The 21619-nt window shown below is 25.2% G+C and overlaps 3 protein-coding genes across 3 annotated transcripts in view; 2 read left to right on the top strand and 1 right to left on the bottom strand.

The window, feature by feature from the left end:
- The window catches only part of LOC117168284 (adenylyl cyclase-associated protein 1), a 66150-nt gene extending 64444 nt beyond the window's left edge, over window positions 1-1706 (bottom strand). The window contains exon 1 of the mRNA XM_033353805.1: window positions 1458-1706. Within this exon, the coding sequence (XP_033209696.1) occupies window positions 1458-1539 (82 nt within the window). The 5' untranslated portion in view covers window positions 1540-1706. The remainder of the gene's footprint in view (window positions 1-1457) is intronic.
- LOC117182975 (acetylcholinesterase-like) overlaps window positions 1168-21619 on the top strand; it is a 356413-nt gene continuing 335961 nt past the window's right edge. The window contains exon 1 of the mRNA XM_033376101.1: window positions 1168-1243. The gene's annotated coding sequence lies outside the window, so the exon portion shown is untranslated. The remainder of the gene's footprint in view (window positions 1244-21619) is intronic.
- On the top strand, window positions 11385-17904 carry LOC117168285 (serine palmitoyltransferase 1). Its single transcript, XM_033353807.1, has 2 exons — window positions 11385-12651; window positions 17171-17904. The coding sequence occupies exons 1-2, from the start codon at window positions 11751-11753 to the stop codon at window positions 17677-17679; spliced, it is 1410 nt and encodes a 469-aa protein (XP_033209698.1). The 5' UTR covers window positions 11385-11750; the 3' UTR covers window positions 17680-17904.

The raw sequence follows: 21619 nt of genomic DNA, 5'->3' as shown, positions 1-21619 counted from the left end.
TTTTCCACTACTTATGAATTTTTAATCCATAAGGAAGACTTAAAAAAAATATAGTTAAACTTTGAATAAAGGAGACGAGTTTTGAACAGAATAGGGTCATTTTTGACCAAGAAAAATGAATTTTCGAATTAAAAAGATGACTTTTCTGCCATAAAAAATGAAATTTCTATCCAAAAAGACAAATAAAATTATCTATCTTTCAATAATAAAGAATGTCTTTTTAACAAAATAGTTGAATTTTTAACAAAAAACAAATCTTTAGTATTAGCAATTAATTAATGAATAATACCTTAAGATTAATTACAAAACAATATTTTTAATCTTTTTCAATGACTTTTTAATTATTATTTATTGTATTTATAACATTGTTATTAAAAAATTTACTTAGTATTGAAATAAATCATTTTTTTAATGGATTTTTGTAATAACTCTTCAATAATTAATTGCTGATACCTATGAAATAAAAAAATTCATCTAAATTAGTTGTTCGCAATCTTCAAAAGTCTACATTTTGTTTAAAATTGTTTGAAATCCCTACAAGTATTTTTCTTTTTTTTTTAATCTTTTAAAAACTTTTGAATATTTCCTGAACTATTTTTTTCGAAATTTAGGAATTCATTTAAAACGTCTTAAAATATTTTGCAATTTTTTGTTCCTGCTCATTTTTCTAAATAAAAAATCATTTGAAATTTACCAATGAATCTTAAGAAAATGTATTCTGAAACCCTTCAACATTCTTAAAACGTTTCCAAATGTTCAAAGCTCACATTTTAATTAAAGTTTCCAAAAATTCTGTATAATTACAAAAAATGGCCGCTAAAGCTTCCGGATTATTTATTTCACGATTTTGGAAAAAATTTTTATTTGTTTACATACACTCTTAAAATTCACTTTCCAAGATAAAAAATAATTAAAAATTTCTCAGAAATTTCAAGAAAATTCTGCTATTATTTTAAAAATAATTTTCAATTTTCTTTCAGGTTTCATTTTTCTAAATAAAAAATAATTTGAAATTTACCACAAAAATTATAATCTTTCAAAATTAATACAAATTGCCTTCAAATCTACCAGAGTATTTTTTGATGATTTTGGAAATATTTCTTGTTTTCAAGTCACTGATATTGTGGTCTCTATGACGTGTTCCCTGATCATCGCAATTCTCTCTACTGATGATACAGCACGAGTGATCGAAGTTCTCCTTTTTTCACCTCACGTTTTACGAACGTCATTGGCCAACATAAAAGTAAGCTTAGATTTTATTCAGTACTGCATGAAATACAAAAAAAAGAGCATGAAATCAAATGATGATTTAATATTGAAAATAAAAAATGCACGACTACAAGCACAATATACTTTTGAAGTTTTTAAAAGAAAATATTGTCTCTTTTAAACATTGCAATAATCTAATTAAAAGTGTTTTTTAATAACAAGAGAACATGAAAAAAATCTATACTCACGATTTTTCCAAATATTCAATAAATTTTTGTAATCATCAGGAAACATTCGAGATTCACACTGATTTCCTTCAGGTCGTGGCATTTTCGGAAATTCGCAATGAAAATAAGTCTTATTTCTGGTGTTTCTTAACAAAAAAAAATGATAATCAGAAATAAGTAAAGACGTATTCTTTCGTTAGCACTTTTTAAAAGACTTATCTCGCGAATTGCTAGTCCCCCATAAAAGCTGATACTGGATTAAACGTGTTTGACAATTCAAGTCGGATATTATACTTGGCTATGACTAATAGTAATAAGTGGTGGTAACTTATTGATCACATCGAGGAATTAATTATCTTGTTTCTAAAAACATTCATTTCAAAGGAGAAATATTTTACTATCTATTGTCAATTAATCATTAATGCAATGTACGAGAGCAATTAAAAATTATTAGGTTATTAATATTTTTAGTGAAAAAGGGTTAAATTGAAAGGTTATAAACAATAAATATTATATTTTGAAAGCTGAAGGTTAAGAATTACTTAAGTTTCATCAAGTAAACGTCCGTGATCTTGAGGTTCCTAATATAATCATCCTCGAGACCATCAATATCCAAAGACCAATATTTTGATCTCGTAACAATTTTAACATAGAATCGTTTATAAACTTGATAACATCGAAAAATTATTTATTTTAACAAAAAAAAAGTTACTTTTCTACAAATAAAAGGCAAATTTTCATACCAAAAAGACGAATTTTCGACCAAAGAAGATGACCTTTTAACAAAATAATTTAATCTTCAAACAAATATTTGACGATTTATTCAAATATTTAAATTTTCAACCTACGAAGATGAATTTTCAACCTACGAAGATGAATTTTCAACCAAGCGGTTGAGTGTTCAATAATAAAATTAGATTTTAACCAAAAAGTTGAATTATAAATAAATAGTTGAATTTTAATCAAAATATTTGAATTTTTAACAAAATATTTGAATTTTTAACGAAAGTGTAAAATTTAAAAAGCAAAGAATAAACTTTAACCAAAAACGGTAGCATTTTAAATAAAAAAAAGAGGACCAAAAGATTCTTATTTAAATAAAAAGACGCATTTTCAACTAAAAATCGTAAAGGTAAATTCTCAGCTAAACAAAATAATTTTAAACAACAAAATTAATTCTTAACCAAATAAATAAATCTTTGATAAATTATATGAAATCTCAACCTAAAAATAAATTTTCAATAGAAAATGTGATAGTTGATATTTCAACCAGAATAGATAACATCTCCACCAGAAAATATAAATTAAAAAAAGTTTTCCAATTCAAAAAAACAACTTATTTTTCAACCAAAAATGGACAACTTTGTGGTAAAAAAATTAGTAACCAACAAAGAAACACAAATATTAACAAATTAGTACAATTTTTAACCAGAGATGAATTTTCCAACCAAAAGGAACACTGGAAAAAAATACATTCTAATTGTTCATTCTAATGGTTAAACTTTCAAGCAAAGTCCAATTTTCGGTGAAACAGTTAAATTTGCCAACAAAAAGGACGATTTTTTTTTTAAATACAGTTGAATTTTCAACAATAATATAAATTCTTGACGAAAAGTGTATAATTTCATAAAATAGTTAAATTTTCAGCGAAATAAATAAATTTTCAACAAAATAATTGAATTGGCAACAAAATAAATTTTTAACCTACGAGGATGAATTCACAAAAAAATGTATAGTTGATATTAAAAAAAAAAGATTATTAATTAAAACTTTAATAAGAAAAATTAATATTCAAAAAAAGAAGATCTATCTAAACCAAAGGGATGAATTTTTGAACCAGAAAGACAAAAGTTTTAAGAAATAAATATATTTCAGTCAGAAAGGAATAAAGCAGTTAATCCAAATTGTTAAAATTTTAACGAAAAATTTAATAGCTGATATTTCAAGCTCAAAAAATTCTATTTGGAAAAAAATCAGTTGAATTCAACCAAAGAAGAGGAATTTTCAAACAAAAAAAAAAAGATCCAGCCTAAATGTGAAATTTTCCTTCCCAAAAAACGGATTATCAACAAAATACATTTAACGTAAAGTTAAAAAAATTAATTTGCAACAAAACAGTTGAATTTTCGAGCCAAACAATGAATTGTCGACAATAATTACATTAATTTTTCACTGCAGAAACGAATTTTCGAATGAAAAAGATAAATTTTTAAACAAAAACGAAATACTTATGTTTTAAATTTGAAAAATTAACTTTTAAGATAAAAAACGAATGTTTAATAAATTACACTTATTTTTAAACCATTAATAACATTTTCAACTAAAAAAGATAAATATTTAACTAAAAATGAAATAGTGAAATTTTTTAATCAAAATATTTTGCAACCAATTGAAAATGAATTTTCAAGAAAATAGTTCAAAATTTAACAAGTTATTTGAAAATTCTCGATCCAAAAAGATTAGTTTTCAATCAAGCAGTTGCCTTTTCAACCAAAAATATGAATTTTCAACCAAGATAAATTTTTCAGTCAATAAAGAAAAAACGTAATAAAAAGTGTTGAATTTTCATGCCAAAAAGACGAATTTTCTACAAATCAACTGAATTTTAAAACCGAAAATACGAGTCTTTTACAAAAAAAGGTGAATTTTAAACAAAAAAGTTCAACCAAATGCGGAATAATACACTTTAATTTAAAAAAATAGAATTAATTTCCACACAAATAAAAAAATGCAACCAAATAGTGGAATTTTCAACTGAAGATAAATTTGTTATTAAACTGGAAGTATTTCAATTTTTGTTTTGAAAAAATTCATTTTCAACAAAAAATAAAACAATATTTCTTAACAAAATAGTTAAATTTGTATCCATGGAAATTAATTACCAACTATAGTGAAGAATTCGCAATAAAAAAATTGATTTTTAACCAAACAGATGAATTTTCAACCATAGATATTAACTTTCTACCAAAAAGACGAAATTTCGACAAAATTGTGGAATTTTTAACAAAATAATAAAATTGCATGTTCATTCCCCATTTTCTTAAATCATACAAATATCTTTTCAAAACTCCAATTTTTTTAGGCAATTCGATATTTTTATTTCTTTTTAAATATTAGAAAAATTAAAAAAAAATCAATTTTTTAAAAATTAAATTGAACAGTTCAGGCAATAAAAAACGCGAATCTTAGTTTTGTTTCAAAATCTTTAAAAATCCACATTGTAAATAAAAAAGTTTGAGATAATTTAACATTTTTTTGCTTGAAACTTCAGAAATTTCTAAATATATTTCAAAATTATTGGCATTTTTCCTAACTTGAACAAAATTATTATTATCTCAAAACCTTACAGAGAGCTTAAAAACTTTCAAAATATTATTTCTAAATTTGTATTACCTTTTTTGAAATATTTTTATAACTTAAATTATTAAAAAAAAAAGTTAATCCTGAAATATACTGAAAATTTACTAAAATTGCCTTAAAATATTCCACATTCTTTTTCAACAATTTTGAAAATCTTTTGAAGTATTTTAAATGTTCTTCTAACATTATTTTTTCAAAATAAAAAATATTATTCAATTGCTCAGGAATCATAAGAAAATTTGTTTATAATTTTTTAATCTTTCAGAACTCTTAGAACGCTTCTTATTTTTCCAAATCATTTTAAGATTTCTATTTTCGATTTTTTTCAAAAATTTTTTCAATGATCTGAATGTTTCCTAAAATATGTTCAAAGTCCGACAAAATAAATAAAATTGCTGAAAAATTATCTATATTATTTTTTAAAATTATTTTATAAGCATTTTTTGTTCTTAAATCTTTTTCAAATTTCTTTTAGCATTAATTTTTCTTTAGAATCTTCAAGATTCTTTTTTGACAATTTTAGAACTCTTTGAAATGTTTCGAAATCTTGGTAAAGAATCTCTTGAATTTAATTTTTCAAAATAAAAGATCATTCGGAATTTCCTTCGCAATCTTAAGAAAATTTTGAAAATCTCTATTTCATTAAAGAAATTCCAAAACCTTTCAAGTTCAAATTATTTTTCAATCTTTTAAAAAAAATGTAATATCTCTTAATCTAACTGGAATTTTGTCTAAGATTTTGCTTGAAAATGTTCGACATTCTTTATACAAATTTCAGAAAATCCTTTGACAATAAAAAAAAAATTCATAACAGTAATGAAAAATCACGAAACTTCGTATAAAATGAAATGCCTAAGATTTGAAAAAGGCCTGTTGTCAAAATTAAAGCTAAGGTTCTTTTCTTTCTTTTTTTAGGAAACCACTAATTTATTATTAAAAAAAAAAACAATTAAAAATACCTGAATTGTTGTCCTATCTCATTACTATTGACAACTCGTTTCATGTGTCAAAAGTAAAGCATGACTCACATTCAGCGCAATAAGGGGGGGGGGGGGGGCTGTACTCTCATGCCTCGTAATCAAGCTAAATAAGTCATTTTTCTATCAGTTAGTAAGAATTTAAACTCGGAATTAACGCTACTCTTCAAAAAAATGTTAAAAATTACAAATCTACAATGGAAGGAGCCCAAGTGTCAAAAAGAAGACGGAACACGAGTATAATCGGTACTAGCGCAAGTCAATGTTTTTGTAAAAGTTCGTAGGAAACCTAGCGGCTGTGATGCATTTCACTATTTTTTTCGGAAAATACGCGTATTTACTCACCGAAAATGCAGCGAAACTTCGCCGGAGTGGCTCAAGAAACATGCAAAACGATCACAAGTTTGGGAAAATAATAAAGACTGGAAAACTTTGAATGTTTAAGGAATGAAACCGAAGTCTGACAGTAGTACAACACACACACCGACACACAAACTAGGGCGTCTGCCGGATACCGGAAGTCAGTGCTCCCATTCTGGTATCTTTTTGCACTACACCGGATTGGTTATCGTTGGCGCGCTTATTTCAAATGATTAAATGTGCAAGTCAATTGTTTGCAACAAAATAAAATTTGTAGAATTATTCAAAAAATAAATAATAATGAAGAAATATCCTTGTTTCACAAATATTAATTGAAAGTACTTCTTGTCATCGGTGTGCACTTTACAATTATTATTTCCTGTAAACAATGGTAAATAAGAAAAAAAGAATCATTTAAAATAAGCACGCTAACGGTAACTAATCCCGTTCTCCACGCCACGTATGCGCAGTACGAAAAGATACTGTTTTTGATTAAAAATTCAAATTTGTTTGGGTAAAAGTTCAAGTACTTGGTTGACAATTGAAATACTATGTTACAAAATTATTTTATTGGTTGCACATTCTTCTCTTACCTTGAAAATTTAATTATTTTGTTAAGAATTTATTGTTTTTTCGGTTGAAAATTATTTTTTTGACTGAAAAATTAACTTTTTTAATTTTTGGTTTGAAATTTATGTTTTTTATTTTTAAACTTTCTTGGAATTTCATGCTTTTCGATTGGAACATCAATTAAATACACTATTCATTTTATTGGTTAAGAATTTAACTATTTTGTCGAAAATTCATTTTCTTGACTTTTCTTTTTTGTTCTTAAAATCTATAATTTTAAGTTACAAATTTAACGATTTTATTTTTCGTTTAGAATTTATCTCTTTTGCTAAAACTTCAACTATATTGTTAAAAGATGAAATACTTTGTTGAAAATTTATTTCTTTATTAAAGACTATGATTGCTTTAGCTGACAACTTAACTATTTTGATCAAAATTCGTTTTTTTCAAATTAAGTAAGTGAAAATTGAGCAATTATTCTCCCTTTATTAAAAAATTTGTCCTATTCAGTTGAAATATCAAATTTGTTTTAAACTCATGTCTTTTATTGAAAATTCGTCTCTTTTGTTGAAAATTAATCTTCTTGGTTAAAAACTAATCTTTTTGGTTGAAAAATCATTTCTTTGGTTGAAAATGTAACTATTTTATTATTATTAGTTTCTTTTGTGACTTGAAAATTTATCTTTTTTAGTTAAAACTTTAACTTTGTGTTTAAAAATTCATATTTTTTGGTCGAAAATTATTCTTCTTGTGTGAAAATTCATCTCTTTGCTGAAAAAATCATTTCTTCGGTTGAAAATTGAACTATTTTGTTAAAAATTAGTTTTTTTTTCTCGTTACAAAACTGCATTTTTTTAGTTGAAAATTCTTTATTGCGGTAGAAAATTATTTTTATTATTCGAAAATGATTAAAAATGTACAGATTTTGTTAAAACAAATTATTTTAGTTGAAAACTAATGTTTTAAACAGCATGATTAAGAATTATAAACTGAAAATATAATTAAATTATTTTTGTGTGGAAATTTCAGCTATTTTCAGCTATAACTTGAAAATTCGTCTTTTAAGTAGAAAATTATTTGCTGAAAAATCCATATTTTTGGTTGAAAATTGTTTTGTTTCGTTGAAAGTGTAGATACCTTCTCTGAAACTTTATTTTTACATTCTCATCATTTATGACTGAGAAAGTATTAGAATTGTCGGAAATTTGACATCACACTTTTTCAACGGATCTCCACGTTTCGAGACCCCTTGAATCCGAAAAACAGGTTTTCACGAGGGCGTCTGTTTGTCTGTCCGTCCGGCCATCCGTCTGTAAACACGATAACTCTCGAAAAAATGAACGAATAAATCCATCTTTTGCACACTTTTTCTAGGTCCTAAAAGAAAGAACGAGTTCGTTAAACAGCCATTTTTGATACAAATTCAAAAAGTGAGCGCATTTTGAAAATTTTTGAGACCACTTTTTTCTGAATTTGAAAATTCTATGTACGGATATTTATTGTATTGAAAAGAACAAACAATTTGTCCTTATGACTTTTTCCGATAAAAAGAAAATTCTCAGAGTTATAGCGTTTTCAAAATTTTTTTAATCAACCGAAAATCAAAATTTGAAGCCGAAAAACGCACGATATGAAAAAAAAGTCAAAAGAAGAAAAACATTTCTTTTTGAAATCCCTACAAGATTACCATAAACAATTTTTGGATTTTCTTCAAAAATCGAAAATTCAAATTTTGATTGCAAAAAATAATGGAAAATAAAAAATTCCATTTTGTGGACAAACTATGTAGGATACAAAAAAAGATGAATTAACCAAAATGGTTACTCCAAAAAAATCTACAATTTCGTTAAGAATCACTTCTTGATAGGACGCGTACTTTTTTTTTATTCGTGAAAAATTACTTTGAAAAAAGTAAAAAAAAAAAGAATGTGTGGAAAAACGACGAAAGTTACGAGAAAAAAATCCAATAAAACCTGTTTACAAATGTCTGTCGGAAATCGAGCGCGCAGCGCAAGTGTCACGATGAGAATGTGTACCTCAAAGCCTACAGAGCTTTGAGAAACTTAATCTTTGACTATACTTAATTAAGTAGACAATTCAGAATATGAAGACGCATATAAATACTGCCATCTAAAAGAGATCTTTTTGATAAAGTTTTTTTCAAGCATTCCAAATCCAAGGAATAAATATCTGAGCTCGAAGCGCGAAATTCAACCGTCGCGCACCCCAGGAGCGCTCAAACATTTGACGACTCAATTTCTTTGTCTAAAATTTCTCTTTTTTAGTTTAAAAATCAACTATGTGGTTGCAAATTCTTGTATTTGTTCGAAATTTTAGCTTTTTTGTAATTATTCTTTTCCTTTGTAAAATTATTTCTTTAGCTAATTATCGAATTATTTTTTTTTAATTTCTTTTTTTTTTTAATGACTTTTTTACTGAAAATTGATCTATTTTAGTTAAAAATGAAAAAATTACATTTATTATTTGAAAAAGTAACCGTTTATTTGTAAAACTATTTTATGAACAATTCGTTTATTTTATTTTTTTATTATTTTTTTAGAATTAAAATAAAGGTATTCCATTTTCGGTTGGAAATTCATGTTTTTTTTTTAAATTCCTCTTTTAAGTAAAAACTTAAACTTCTTTAAAAATTCATCTTTTTGGTTGAAAATGAAACGTTTTTTTTTTAATTCCACTATTTTTTAGTTGAAAATTTAACCATTCCATTCAATTTAAAATTGTTATTTTTTAGCTAAAATCCAACCAATTGATTGAAAATAAATATATTTCATTAAAAATGCATCTCGTTTGCAAATTACTATGTTTTGTTGGCAATTATTCTTTTGGGTGGAAAAGTGTTCTTTATGTTTAAAAATTCATCTGTTTTGTCAAAAATTTATTTGCTTGTTTACAAATTTAACTACTTTGTTGAAAATTAATTTTGTATTTTAAATTAATTCTCAAACTGAAAATGTAACCATACCACATTCAGTACGATTTTTGTTGAAGATTTATTTATTTTTGGTTAAAAATTCATTTTCATGGTTGAAAATTAAACTATTTGGTGACAATTTTTTTTGTTATGGTTTAGAATGTATATTTATAGACTCAAAATGTAGATGTTCCATTTTTGTTTGGAAATTTACGCTTTTTAGTGGAAAATTCAACTATTTTTTTGAAAATATATATATTTCGTTAAAAATGAGTCTCTTTAGTAGAAACTTAATCTTCTTCTTTAAAAATTAATCTTTTCGTTCATTTGGTAAAAAATTATTGTATTTCATTAAAAATTCGTCTTTTATGGTGAAAAATTACTTTGGTTGCAAATTTAACTTTTTTTAATTTCTGTATTTTTTGTTGAAAATTCATTCTCTTTGTTGAAAATTAATTTTTTTAACTGAAAATATAACTACACTATTTTTTGTTGAGAAAATATTTCTTTTGTAGAAAACTGAGCTATTTTGTTGGACATTTAACTTTTTTTGGTTGAAAATTAATTTTTGCAATTAAAAATTAAACATTTAATTTTTAGTTGAAAATGTATTTTTTAGCCTAAAAATGTAGCTATTCCATTTTTTGTTGGAAAAGTACCTTTTTTTAGTAAAAAACTTAACTATTTGGTTAAAAATTCACGTTTTTTGTTAAAAATTGGTCTATTTAGTAGAAAGTTAATCTTCTTGTTTAAAAATTCACCTTTTTAGTTGAAAATTGACTTTTTTTATAGAAAATTCAACTATTTGGTTGAAAACTCATCTACTTAAAAAAAAATTATCTCCTTTTTAGAAACGTACTCTTCTTCTATAAAAATTTATCTGCTCGGGCGTAAATTATTAAACTTTTTCTGACAATTTTCTTGTTTTTCTTTGTTTGAAAATGTTAATATTACATTTATAAATAAAAATTTGTCTTTTTTAGTGAAAAATTAACCTTCTTAATTAAAAATTAATCTTTTGCTTGAAAAATGATTGCTTTGGTTGAAAGTTTAACTCATTTAATATCTGTAATTTGTTGAAAATTCGTTCTCTTTGTTGAAAAATATTTTTTTTAACTGAAAATGTAACTACACCATTTTTTGTTGAATATGTTATTTTTTAGTTGAGAATATATTTGTTTAGTTAAAAACTGAGCTATTTTGTTGCAGATATGACTTTTTTGGTTGAAAATTAATTTGCAGCTAATCCATTTTTGGTTGAAAAAGTACTTTTTTTAGTAAAAAAAACTTAACTATTAGGTTTGTAATTCATGTATTTTGTTAAAAATTGGTCTATTTAGTAGAAAGTTATTCTTCTCGTTTAAAAATTCACCTTTTTGGTTGAAAACTGAACTCTTTTTTTAAATTTCGTTGTTTTTTGTCTGAAAATTGTAATATCCTATTTATAATTGTCTTTTTTAGTTCAAATTCATCCATTTGGTTGGAAATTAATGCATTTCGTTAAAAAATCATCTTGCATGGCAAAAAACTAATCTTCTTAATTAAAAATACATACATACATACATGCATTCATACATACATACATACATACAGGCATGCATACATACATCTATAAAAATGTTCTGTTAATGCCGAATAACTTAGAAATTTACATTGTTTTATTTTAAATAAACTATAAACTTTTATTATTAATGTGTATGAAAAAAATTGTCAATTATTCAATTTGAATTTTCGCGGAACTTTGACTAGAACAGCTAGCGGTAGCTAGCGGCTGGACCGTCAACTGTCAACTCGTGTCAAGTTAAAAGTTATGTTGGTCATGTCACGTGTTGTCGCCAACGCGATGAACGACGAACGACGAGAACGTGATCGATAAACCTGCAGAGTGAAAAAACAGTTGTTAAAAGTGTTTACGTCTCGTGAATTGACATTCAGTTAATTCAAGGCTAAAGGAAATATCGGGAAATAACGTTTCCGATAAGCCTTAAATATCACTGTGTTATCACTCCTCCCGTGAGGCATGTTCATGAGTAATCAATTTCTACCCTAGAATTTCACCGAATTTCCACATTCTTATCATAATAAAATATACAAAAAAGCTCCGTCTGATTGAAAATGAGTGTAAAGTTCATTCAGCTCCAATCGGTCGACATTTTGGGTAAAATTCCCCCCTACCAGTTTCTTCTGCAAGGACTTATTCTCCTCTGGGTCGCCTGGTTCCTCACAAAAAGGAGACACGGAGAGCGAAGACAACAACCCTCTGAAGAAGAGGTTCAAAGAAAATTATCAGAATGGCGACCAGAACCTCTGATCACACCAGTTCCAAAGGATCATCCTTCACTGACTCCAAAAAGACTCACTTCCTTGGCTGGGAAAAGGGTGACAGTTGATGGAAAAGATTGTTTAAATCTTGCAACTCACAATTATTTGCGCTTAATCGGGAATAACGAGATCCAGGAAAAAGCAATCGCAACTGTTCAAAAATATGGTGTTGGTTCTTGTGGACCCCGAGGATTTTACGGGACTGTTGATGTTCATCTGGAATTGGAGGAACGTTTAGCCAAATTTATGGAGGTTGAAGAAGCTGTCGTTTACTCCTACGGATTTAGTACAATTGCTTCTGCAATTCCGGCTTATTGTAAACGAAGAGATCTCGTTTTTGTCGACGAGAAAGTGAATTTTTCGATTCAAAAAGGTTTGGATGCTTCCAGGTCCTTTATCAAGTATTTCAAGCACAACGATGTCCAGGATTTGGAGAATTTGCTGATTGATCAGAAGAAGCTTGACCAGGAGGATCCTAAGAAGGCAGCAAAGACGAGGAGATTTCTGATTGTGGAGGGAATCTACATGAACACAGGACGCATTTGTCCTTTGCCGGAACTTGTTGCTTTGTGCAAAAAATATAAATTGAGGATCTTTGTTGATGAGTCGATTTCGTTTGGGACGATTGGTGAGCATGGGAGAGGAGTGACGGAATATCTTGGAGTTCCTGTACAGGATGTTGATATGATTATGGGTAAGAAATTACAACAAAAAAATTATTTTTATGCATTGGTGTCACTCAATTTATGTTTTTATAATAACAGACTTTGCACTGTTTTTTCCCCCTCTTTTCCCCTTTTTTGTACAGATCCTCTTTTTATCCAGCTACTTTTGGCTCAAAGTTAATTTTTTTTAATTGAAAAGTTTTTTTTATACTTTTGGATGATTAATCAACTTTCTGGTTAATAATTTTATTATTTGTTTGGAAATTATTTTGTTGTAGAGTATCCTGATTTTATCCGAAAATTCAACTGTTTTATTAAAAATTCGTATTTTTTAAAATAGAAAATTAGTTTTTTGGATTTAAAATTCATCTCTCTTGGTTAAAATTTTAATTCTTTTGCTGAAAAGACATCTTTTTTGGTCGAAAATTCAACTTTTTATGGTTTTTTGTTTGTTTTGAAAACTCGTTTTTATCAATTAAAAATGTTTTTTTTGTGTGTTAAATCAATATTTTTGGTTTGAAAGGTAATGATTTTTGTTTACAAATCCTTATATTATATATTTTCGGTTCAGAGTTCGTCTATTTTGCTTAACAATTCTACTATTTTGTGGATAATTCAACTATTTTTTGAATAGTCTCCATCTTTGGAATTCAACTTTTGTGTTAAAGATTCAACTTTTCGGATAGAAAATGCGACCTGATAAATTAAAAATTCATTTTTGGACAGAAAATTAATCTTTTGGGTTGAAAGAATCCATCTCTTTTCGTTGAAAATACTGTCATTTTTTGAACATTTTATTATTTTCTTGATAATTCAACTTTGTTGTTGAAAAATCTTATTTTTCTTCGAAAATTCAACTGTTTTGTGGAACGTTCGTATTTTTGGATAGGAAATTCGTTTTTATGGCTTGATAATTCATCTCTTGATAAAAGTAATATTGATTTATTCATAATCCATCTATTTTCGTTAAAAATTCTGCTATTTAGTAGAAAATTTCATTAATTTGTTGAAAAGTCACATTTTTTGGGTGCAAATTTTTTATTATTTAGTTGTAACTTTAATTATTTTGTTCAAAATTCTTCTTTTTTTTATTGAAAATTCAACTCTGTTATGGATTATTCGTGTTTTTGAAAATAAAATTCCGTCTTGTGGCATGAAAATTCATCTCTTGTTTCTTATAGATCATTCTTATTTTTTTTAGAAAAATTCATTTTTATGGATTAAAAATTTTTCGTTTCATTGAACAGTATATGTTTGGTAGACACACATGGATTAAAAGTTTATCTCTTGGTAGAAAAATCATCTTTTTGATTAGGGATTCACCTCTTTTGTTTGAAAATTTAATTCATTTGTCGAAAATTGAATTAGTTTATTAAAAATTAATCTTTTTTTTCGTAAAATATTAATTTCTTTGGTTTAAAATGTTACTATTGTAATACAAATATCCTGTTTTGTTAAATATTAATATATTTTGGGTTTAAAATTTCACTGTTTTGTACAAAATTCGCATTTTTGACTTGACAATTTCACATTTTTGTTAAATTTTCGTTTTTTTTCACGGAAAAATGCTTCTTAGTTAACAATTTCTGTAATAACTCTTCTTTTCAACTGAAATATGTCTCTAAAAATAAATTTCTAATCTCATTCATTTTAAATTGGTTGAAAATTCAGCGGTGTTGTTGAAAAGTAATGTTTGTTTGTTTGAAAATATAAATAGTTTATTAAACATTTGTTTTTTTGGACATGAAATTCGTATTTGTGGTATGGAAATTCATCTTTTTTTTTAAATTTAATTCTCTGTCTTCTGAAAATTATTTTTGTTGTTGTTAAAAATTCAACTATATAACTATGTACAAAATTCGTAACTGCTAAAAATGTATATTTTCAAGTTGAAAATCCAAATCTTTATTTTTAAAAATCGTCTTTTTGGTATATAATTTCAATATTTTTATAGAAAATTAAAGTATTTTGTAGTGTGAAGTCTGTAATAACCCCTTTTTTCAACTGAAATATGTCTAAAAATAAATTTCTAATCTCTTTTTTTTAATTTGTTGAAAATTCAACTATTTTCTCAAAAAGTCATCTTTCTTTAGTCGAAAATTCAAACAGTTTGTTAAACATTCGTCTTTTTGGATGTAAGATTGGTCCTTCTGGATTCAAAATTAATCTTTTGGTTAAAAATTTAACTATTTGTTTGAAAATTAATTTTTTTATGAGTTAAACATGAACTTTTTTGTTGAAAATCTCACTTTTTAAAAAAAATTTTCGTTTTTTCTTAATTGAAAAATGTTTCTTGTTTAAAAATTTGTCTCTTCGGTTTGAAATTTCAACATTTTGGTAGAAAATTCAACTATTTTGTGCTGCGCAGTCTGTAATAACTCCTCTTTTCGACTGAAATATGTCTCTAAAAATAAATTTCTAACCCCCTTTATCTTAAATTTGTTGAAAATTTAACTGTTTTCTTGAAAAGTAATTTTTCTTTAGTCGAAAATTCAACTGTTTAGTTAAAAATTCGTCTTTTTGGATATAAAATTCGCCTGTTTGGATTGAAAATTCATCTCTTGGTTAAAAATTTAACTATTGGTTTGAAAATTAATTTTTGTGAGATAAAAATGAACTTTTTTTTGAAAAATTTTAATATTTTGAGGAAATTTCATATTTTTGGGTCGAAAATTCCACTTTTTTGTATAAAATTCGTATTTTTGTCTTGAAAATTAAAAATTTTGTTGAAATTTCATATTGTCACGTTGAAAATCCTACTCTTTATTTAAAAAAATCGTCGTTTTGATTTGAAATTTGAACATTTTGGTAAAAAATTCAACTACATTTTGTGCTGTGAAGTCTCTAATAACTCGTTTTAACTGAAATATGTCTACAAATTAATGTCAAATCCCTTTCATTTTAAATATGTTGAAAATTTAACTATTTTCTATTCATATTTTATATTTGAAAGTTAATTTTCTGCCTTGTTAAAAATTCAACTGTTTGTTTGAAAATTAATTTGTTTATAAGTTAAAAACGAACTTTTTTGTTGGAAATTTAACTATTTCCTTATAAATACATTTTTTGGTTGAAAATTGATAATTTTTTGTCAAAAATTCCACTGTTTTGTATTAAAAAATCCAACTCTTTATTTTAAAAAATCGTCTTTTTGATTTGTAATTTGAACATTTGGTAAAAAATTAAATTAAATTTTGTGCTGTGAAGTCTGTAATACATTTTTTTAACTGCAATATTTGTTTAAAAATAAATGTCCAATTCCCTTTATTTTAAACATGTTGAAAATTCAAATATTTTCTTGAAAATTAATCTTTCTTTAGTCGAAAATTCAACTGGTTTGTTAAACATTCTTCTTTTTGGATAGAAAATTCGTCCTTTTGGATTGAAAATTCATTTTCTGGCTAAAAATTTAAATATTGGTTTGAAAATTGATTTTTATGAGTTAAAAATGAACTTTTTTGTTGAGAATTTAACTATTTTGTTGTAAATAAATTTTTCTGTTTAAAATTCATATTTTTTATGAAAAATTCCAGTTTTGTATAAAATTTGCATTTTTTACTTGAAAATTACAATTTTTTGTTAAATTTATCATTTTATCTTAATTGAAAAATGTTTCTTGTTTAAAAATTTATCTCTTCGGTCTGAAATTTCACCATTTTTGGTAGAAAATTTAAATATGTTCTGTGCTGTGAAGTCTCTAATAACTCTTTTTAACTGAAATATGTCTAAAAATAAATTTCTAATCCCCCTTATTTTAAATTTGTTGAAAATTCAACTATTTGTTTGAAAATTAATTTTTTTATGAGTTAAAAATGAACTTTTTTGTTGAGAATTAACTATTTTGTTAGAATTTCATATTTTTGAGTCGGAAATTCCACTGTTTTGTATAAAATTTTTTTTTCTTCACTGAAAAATGATACTTAATTAAAAATTTGCTTCTTCGGGTTTAAAATTTATTTTTATTGGGTTGCAAATGCAACTGTTCAAAATTCATATTTTCAAGTTGAAAATCCCACTATTTATTTTGAAAAATCATCTTTTTGGTTTGAGATTTCAACATTTTGGTAGAAATGTCAAATATATTTTGTGCTGTGAAGTCTGTAATCAATTTGTTTAAACTAAAATATGCCTCTAGAAATAAATGTCAAATCCCTTTAATTTTAGACATGTTGAACATTTAATTGTTTTCTTAAAAAGTAATTTTTTCTTTACTCGAAAATTCCACTGGTTTGTTAAATATTCGTCCGTTTGGATTGAAAATTCATCTTTTGGTCGAAAATTCATCTTTCATGTTTGAAAGTTAATTCTCTGTCTTGCTAAAAATTCAACTATTTGTTTGAAAATTAAATTTTTTATGAGTTAAAAATAAACCTTTTTGTTGAAAAATTGAACTATTTTCTTCAAATTTCATATTTTTTGATCGAAAGTTCGACTTTTTTTGTATAAAATTCGCATTTTTGACTTGAAATATTCCCATTTTTTGTTTTATTTTCGTTTTTCTTCACTGAAAAATGATTCTTAGTTGAATTCTGTCATTTTAAATTGCAGGTTCTCTCGAATGGGCGATCGGTTCAATCGGTGGCTTCTGCGTCGGAACATCATTTATGATCGAGCACCAAAGATTGTCAGGAACTGGGTACTGTTTCTCAGCATCACTTCCGCCACTTTTGACAAAAGCAGCCATCACTTCCATCGACATAATAGAAAGAAATACGGAAATTATAAAGCATCTCAACCGAAATTGTTTGTCTCTCGCAAAAGGTCTCGAGGAACTCGATCACTTCGAGTCCCTGAGTTTTAAGGAATCTGCAGTCAAACATCTGCATTTGAAAAAGAAATTCGATTTCAGTGAGGAATCGAGAATTCTCAACGAAATTTCTAAAAAATGCTTCGAGAACAACCTGGCAATTGTAGCACCAGCTTATCTCGAAGCTGAGCGAGAAATTCCAAGACCAAGTTTAAGAATTTGCGTCTCTGTAGATTTAAATCAGGAAGACATTAATTTTGTCTTGTCTGTTTTGAAAAAATGCTCTGAAGAACTTTTAGGCTCTCTGTAAGTCATTAATTTCTTTAAAAAGAATAATGAGACATGACAAATTTAGAAAGTTTGTAATTAAAATGTAACGTGAACACACTAATTTAATTGATAATGTGATTTCATTTTGTGTTTTCGTGCAGGCATGTTCACGTTTAAAGATTTTATAGAGAGTAATATTAGCGATTAATAATTTGCAATTTTGTGTATACATAGAATCAAAATAAAAGCAATTGTTATTTTTTAATTTGGTAGATATTGTGACCTTATTATCCTTTTTTTTTTATTAATTTGCAAAAAATATCGGCTCGCTTTTCGAATTAGTGTTTCGAAACAAATTACGCTAAAGACACTATTTTGCAACAATTTATTTAATAATGCCACTATTTCTTTACTTTTTCTTTAAAAATATTTTTTTATCTTCTTCAAAAATTCACTGCTGATTAGGGGCCGTTCAAAATGATGAATTTTTAAGCCAAAAATATGATATTTTAAGAAAAAAGCTGAATTTACAACCTGATAATTATATTTTTAACCAAAAAGATAAATTCTCAACAAATTACATCAATTTTTCACAAAGAAGTTTATTTTTCTACCAAATTCTTGAATTGATAAGCTAACCTAAAGAATTCAGATCTTCTGGTAAAAAATTCTACAATTTGGAGGAAAATTTGATTATCGAATGGAAAATTAAACTTTTTTTATGGAATATCATCTTTTTTTTTATCGAAAATGCAACCGTTTTGTTCAAAATTTGTCCTTTTGGATATCAGAAAAAGTCCATTTGAATTAAAAATTCATATTTTGTTAGAAAAATCATACTTTTTAGTTAAAAATTTAACTGTTTCGTTAAAAATTGTCGTTTTGAAACGAAAATTCTTCATTTTGTAGAAATTTATTATTCTTGGTTGACTATTCATCTTTTATCGTTGGAATTTAATTCTTTTAAATTGAAAATTCCTCTATTATGTTTTTTGTCCAGAAGTCTTCTTTTTTTAGCTGAAAATGAAATTATTGTTCTAAACGTGTAATTTTTTGTTAAAATTTCAAACTGAATGATTGAAAATGTGTCCTTTTCTATAGTTTTTGATTGAAAATTCATCATTTATGGTTGAAAATTTATTTTTTTTTCCAACTAAAAGTCTACTATCGTATTTTTAGTAAAGAATTCATCTCATTTGGTTAAAAATTCTACCATTTCTTTGAAAGTTGTCCTTTTAGATATAAAAAAAGTCCATTTGAATTAAAAATCCATCTTTTGGTACAAAAGTCATCCTTTTTAGTTAAAAATTTAACTGTTTCGTTGAAAATTGTCTTTTTGAATTGAAAATGCATTGATTTGGTTTGGCAATTTATGATTTTTAATTTAAAAGTCTACTATCGTATTTTTGTTAAGAATTCAGATCTTTTGGTTAAAAATTATAATATTTGGTTGAAAATTTATTTATTTAATGGAAAATTCAACTATTTTTTTGGAAAATCATCTTTTTATCGAAAATTCAACCGTTTTGTTGAACATTTGTCCTTTTAGATATAAAAAAATCTATTTGGATTAAAAATTCATCGTTTGGTAGAAAAAGCATCCTTTTTAGTTGAAAATTTAACTGCTTCGTTGAACGTTTGTCTTTTTTAATTGAAAATTTATCTTTTTTTGTCGAAAATTTATCATTTATGGTTGAAAATTTATTCTTTTTAATTGAAAAGTCTACTATCATATTTTTAGTGAAGAATCCAGATTTTTTGGTTAAAAATTCTACTATTTGGTTAAAAATTCAACTATTTTTGTGGAAAATCATCTTTTTTTATCGAAAATTCAATAGTTTTGTTGAACATTTGTCCTTTTGTGATATAAAAAAAGTTGATTTGAATTAAAAATTCATCTTTTAGTAGAATGATCATCCTTTTTAGTTTAAAATTAAACCACTTCGTTAAAAATTGTCTTTTTGCATTTAAAATTAATTTTTTTTGGTTGGAAATTTATCATTTATGTTTGAAAATTCATTATTTTTAATTGAAAAGTATACTATCATATTTTTGGGGAACAATTCAGATCTTTTGGTTAAAAATTATAATACTTGGTTGAAAATTTGTTTATTTAATGGAAAATTCAACTATTTTTTTGGAAAATCATCTTTTTATCGAAATTTCAACCGTTTTGTTGAAAATTGTCCTTTTAGATATAAAAAAATCTATTTGAATTAAAAATTCATCTTTTGGTAGAATGATCATCCTTTTTAGTTTAAAATTTAACTACTTTGTTAAAAATTGTCTTTTTGCATTTAAAATTAATCGTTTTTGGTTGGAAATTCATCATTTATGGTTGAAAATTTATTGGTTTGTTAAAAATTTGTATGTTTGTATAAAAAAAGTTCATTTAAATTAAAAATTCGTTTTTTTGGTAACAAAATTATACTGTTCAGTTGAAAATTTTACTGTTTCGTTGAAAAATGTCATTTTAGAATAAATATTCATAGTTTGGTAGAAAATTCATAATTTATGGTTAAAAATTTATTATTTTTAATTGAAAAGTCTATTATCATATTTTTGTTGAAGAATTCATCGCTTTTTGGTCAAAAATTCTACCATTTGGTTCAAAATTGGATTGTTTAATTGAAAATTCAACTATTTTGTTGGAAAATCATCGTTTTTACATAAAAAATTCAACAGTTTTATTGAACATTTATCCTTTTAGATATAAAAAAAGTTCATTTGAATAACAAATGCATATTTGGGTAGAAAAATGATCCTTTTTAGTTTAAACTTTAACTGTTGCGTTAAAAATTGTCATTTTGGAATCAATATTAATCGCTTGCTGAAAAAATCATCATTTGTGGTTGAAAATTTATTATTTTTAATTGAAAAGTCTACTACCATATTTTTGGCGAGGAATTCATCGCTTTTAGTTGAAAATTATACTATTTGGTTGAATCTTTAATTATTTAATTGAAAATTTAACTATTTTGTTTGGAAATAATCTTGTATCTTATATATATATATATTATATTAAAAATTCGTCTTTTAGTAAAAAAACAGTCGTTCTCAATTGAAAATTTAACTATTTCGTTGAAAATTGCCATTTTAGAATGAATAATCATCGTTTGGTAGAGAATTGATTATTTTCATTAAAAGTGTACTATCCTATTTTTGGTAAAGAATTCAGATCTTTTGGTTAAAAATTCTACCATTTAGTTGCAAAAATTTGATTATTTAATTGAAAATTCAACTATTTTGTTGGAAAATTATCTTTTTTTATCGAAAATTCAACCGTTTTGTTGAACATTTGTCCTTTCAGATATAAAAAAAGTCCATTTGAATTAAAAATTCATCTTTTGGTAGAAAAATCATCCTTTTTATTTTAAAATTTAACCGTTTCGTTAAAAATTGTCTTTTTGAGTCGAAAATTCATCATTTTGTAGAAAATTCATTATTCTTCGTTGACTGTTCATCTTTTATGGTTGAAATTTAATTCTTTTAAATTGAAAATTCCACTATTGTATTTTTTGTCCATAAGTCCTCTATTTTTAGCTGAACATTAAATTATTTTTGTAAAAATTTAAACTGATTGATTGAAAATTCATTTTTTTTAGTTAAAAATTTAGCTATTTCGTTGAAACTTGTTTTTTTTTATAGAAAATTCGTCTTGCTGGATTGAAAATTCATTCTTTGATAGAAAATCCATAATTTTTTAGTGAAAAATCATCTTTTATGGTTCAAAGTTAATTCTTCCTAATTTAAAATTCTAATATAATATTCTTTGCCTATAAATCATCTATCTCGGTTAAAAGATCTACTATTTAGTTTAAAATTGAATTATTTTGTTAAAAATTCAATATTCTTAGAAGTTCATTATTTTAGCTGAAAATTAAACTATTCTGTTGGATTTAATTGTTTTATTGAACATTTGTTTTTTTGGATATAAAATTCGTCCTTTCGGATTCAAAATTCATCTTCTCGTAGAAAAC

Source organism: Belonocnema kinseyi, chromosome 2, assembly GCF_010883055.1.
Source record: "Belonocnema kinseyi isolate 2016_QV_RU_SX_M_011 chromosome 2, B_treatae_v1, whole genome shotgun sequence".
NCBI lineage: Eukaryota > Metazoa > Arthropoda > Insecta > Hymenoptera > Cynipidae > Belonocnema > Belonocnema kinseyi.
The sequence above is the reverse complement of the archived record's forward strand: the minus strand, read 5'-3'. Positions and strand labels throughout refer to the sequence as shown.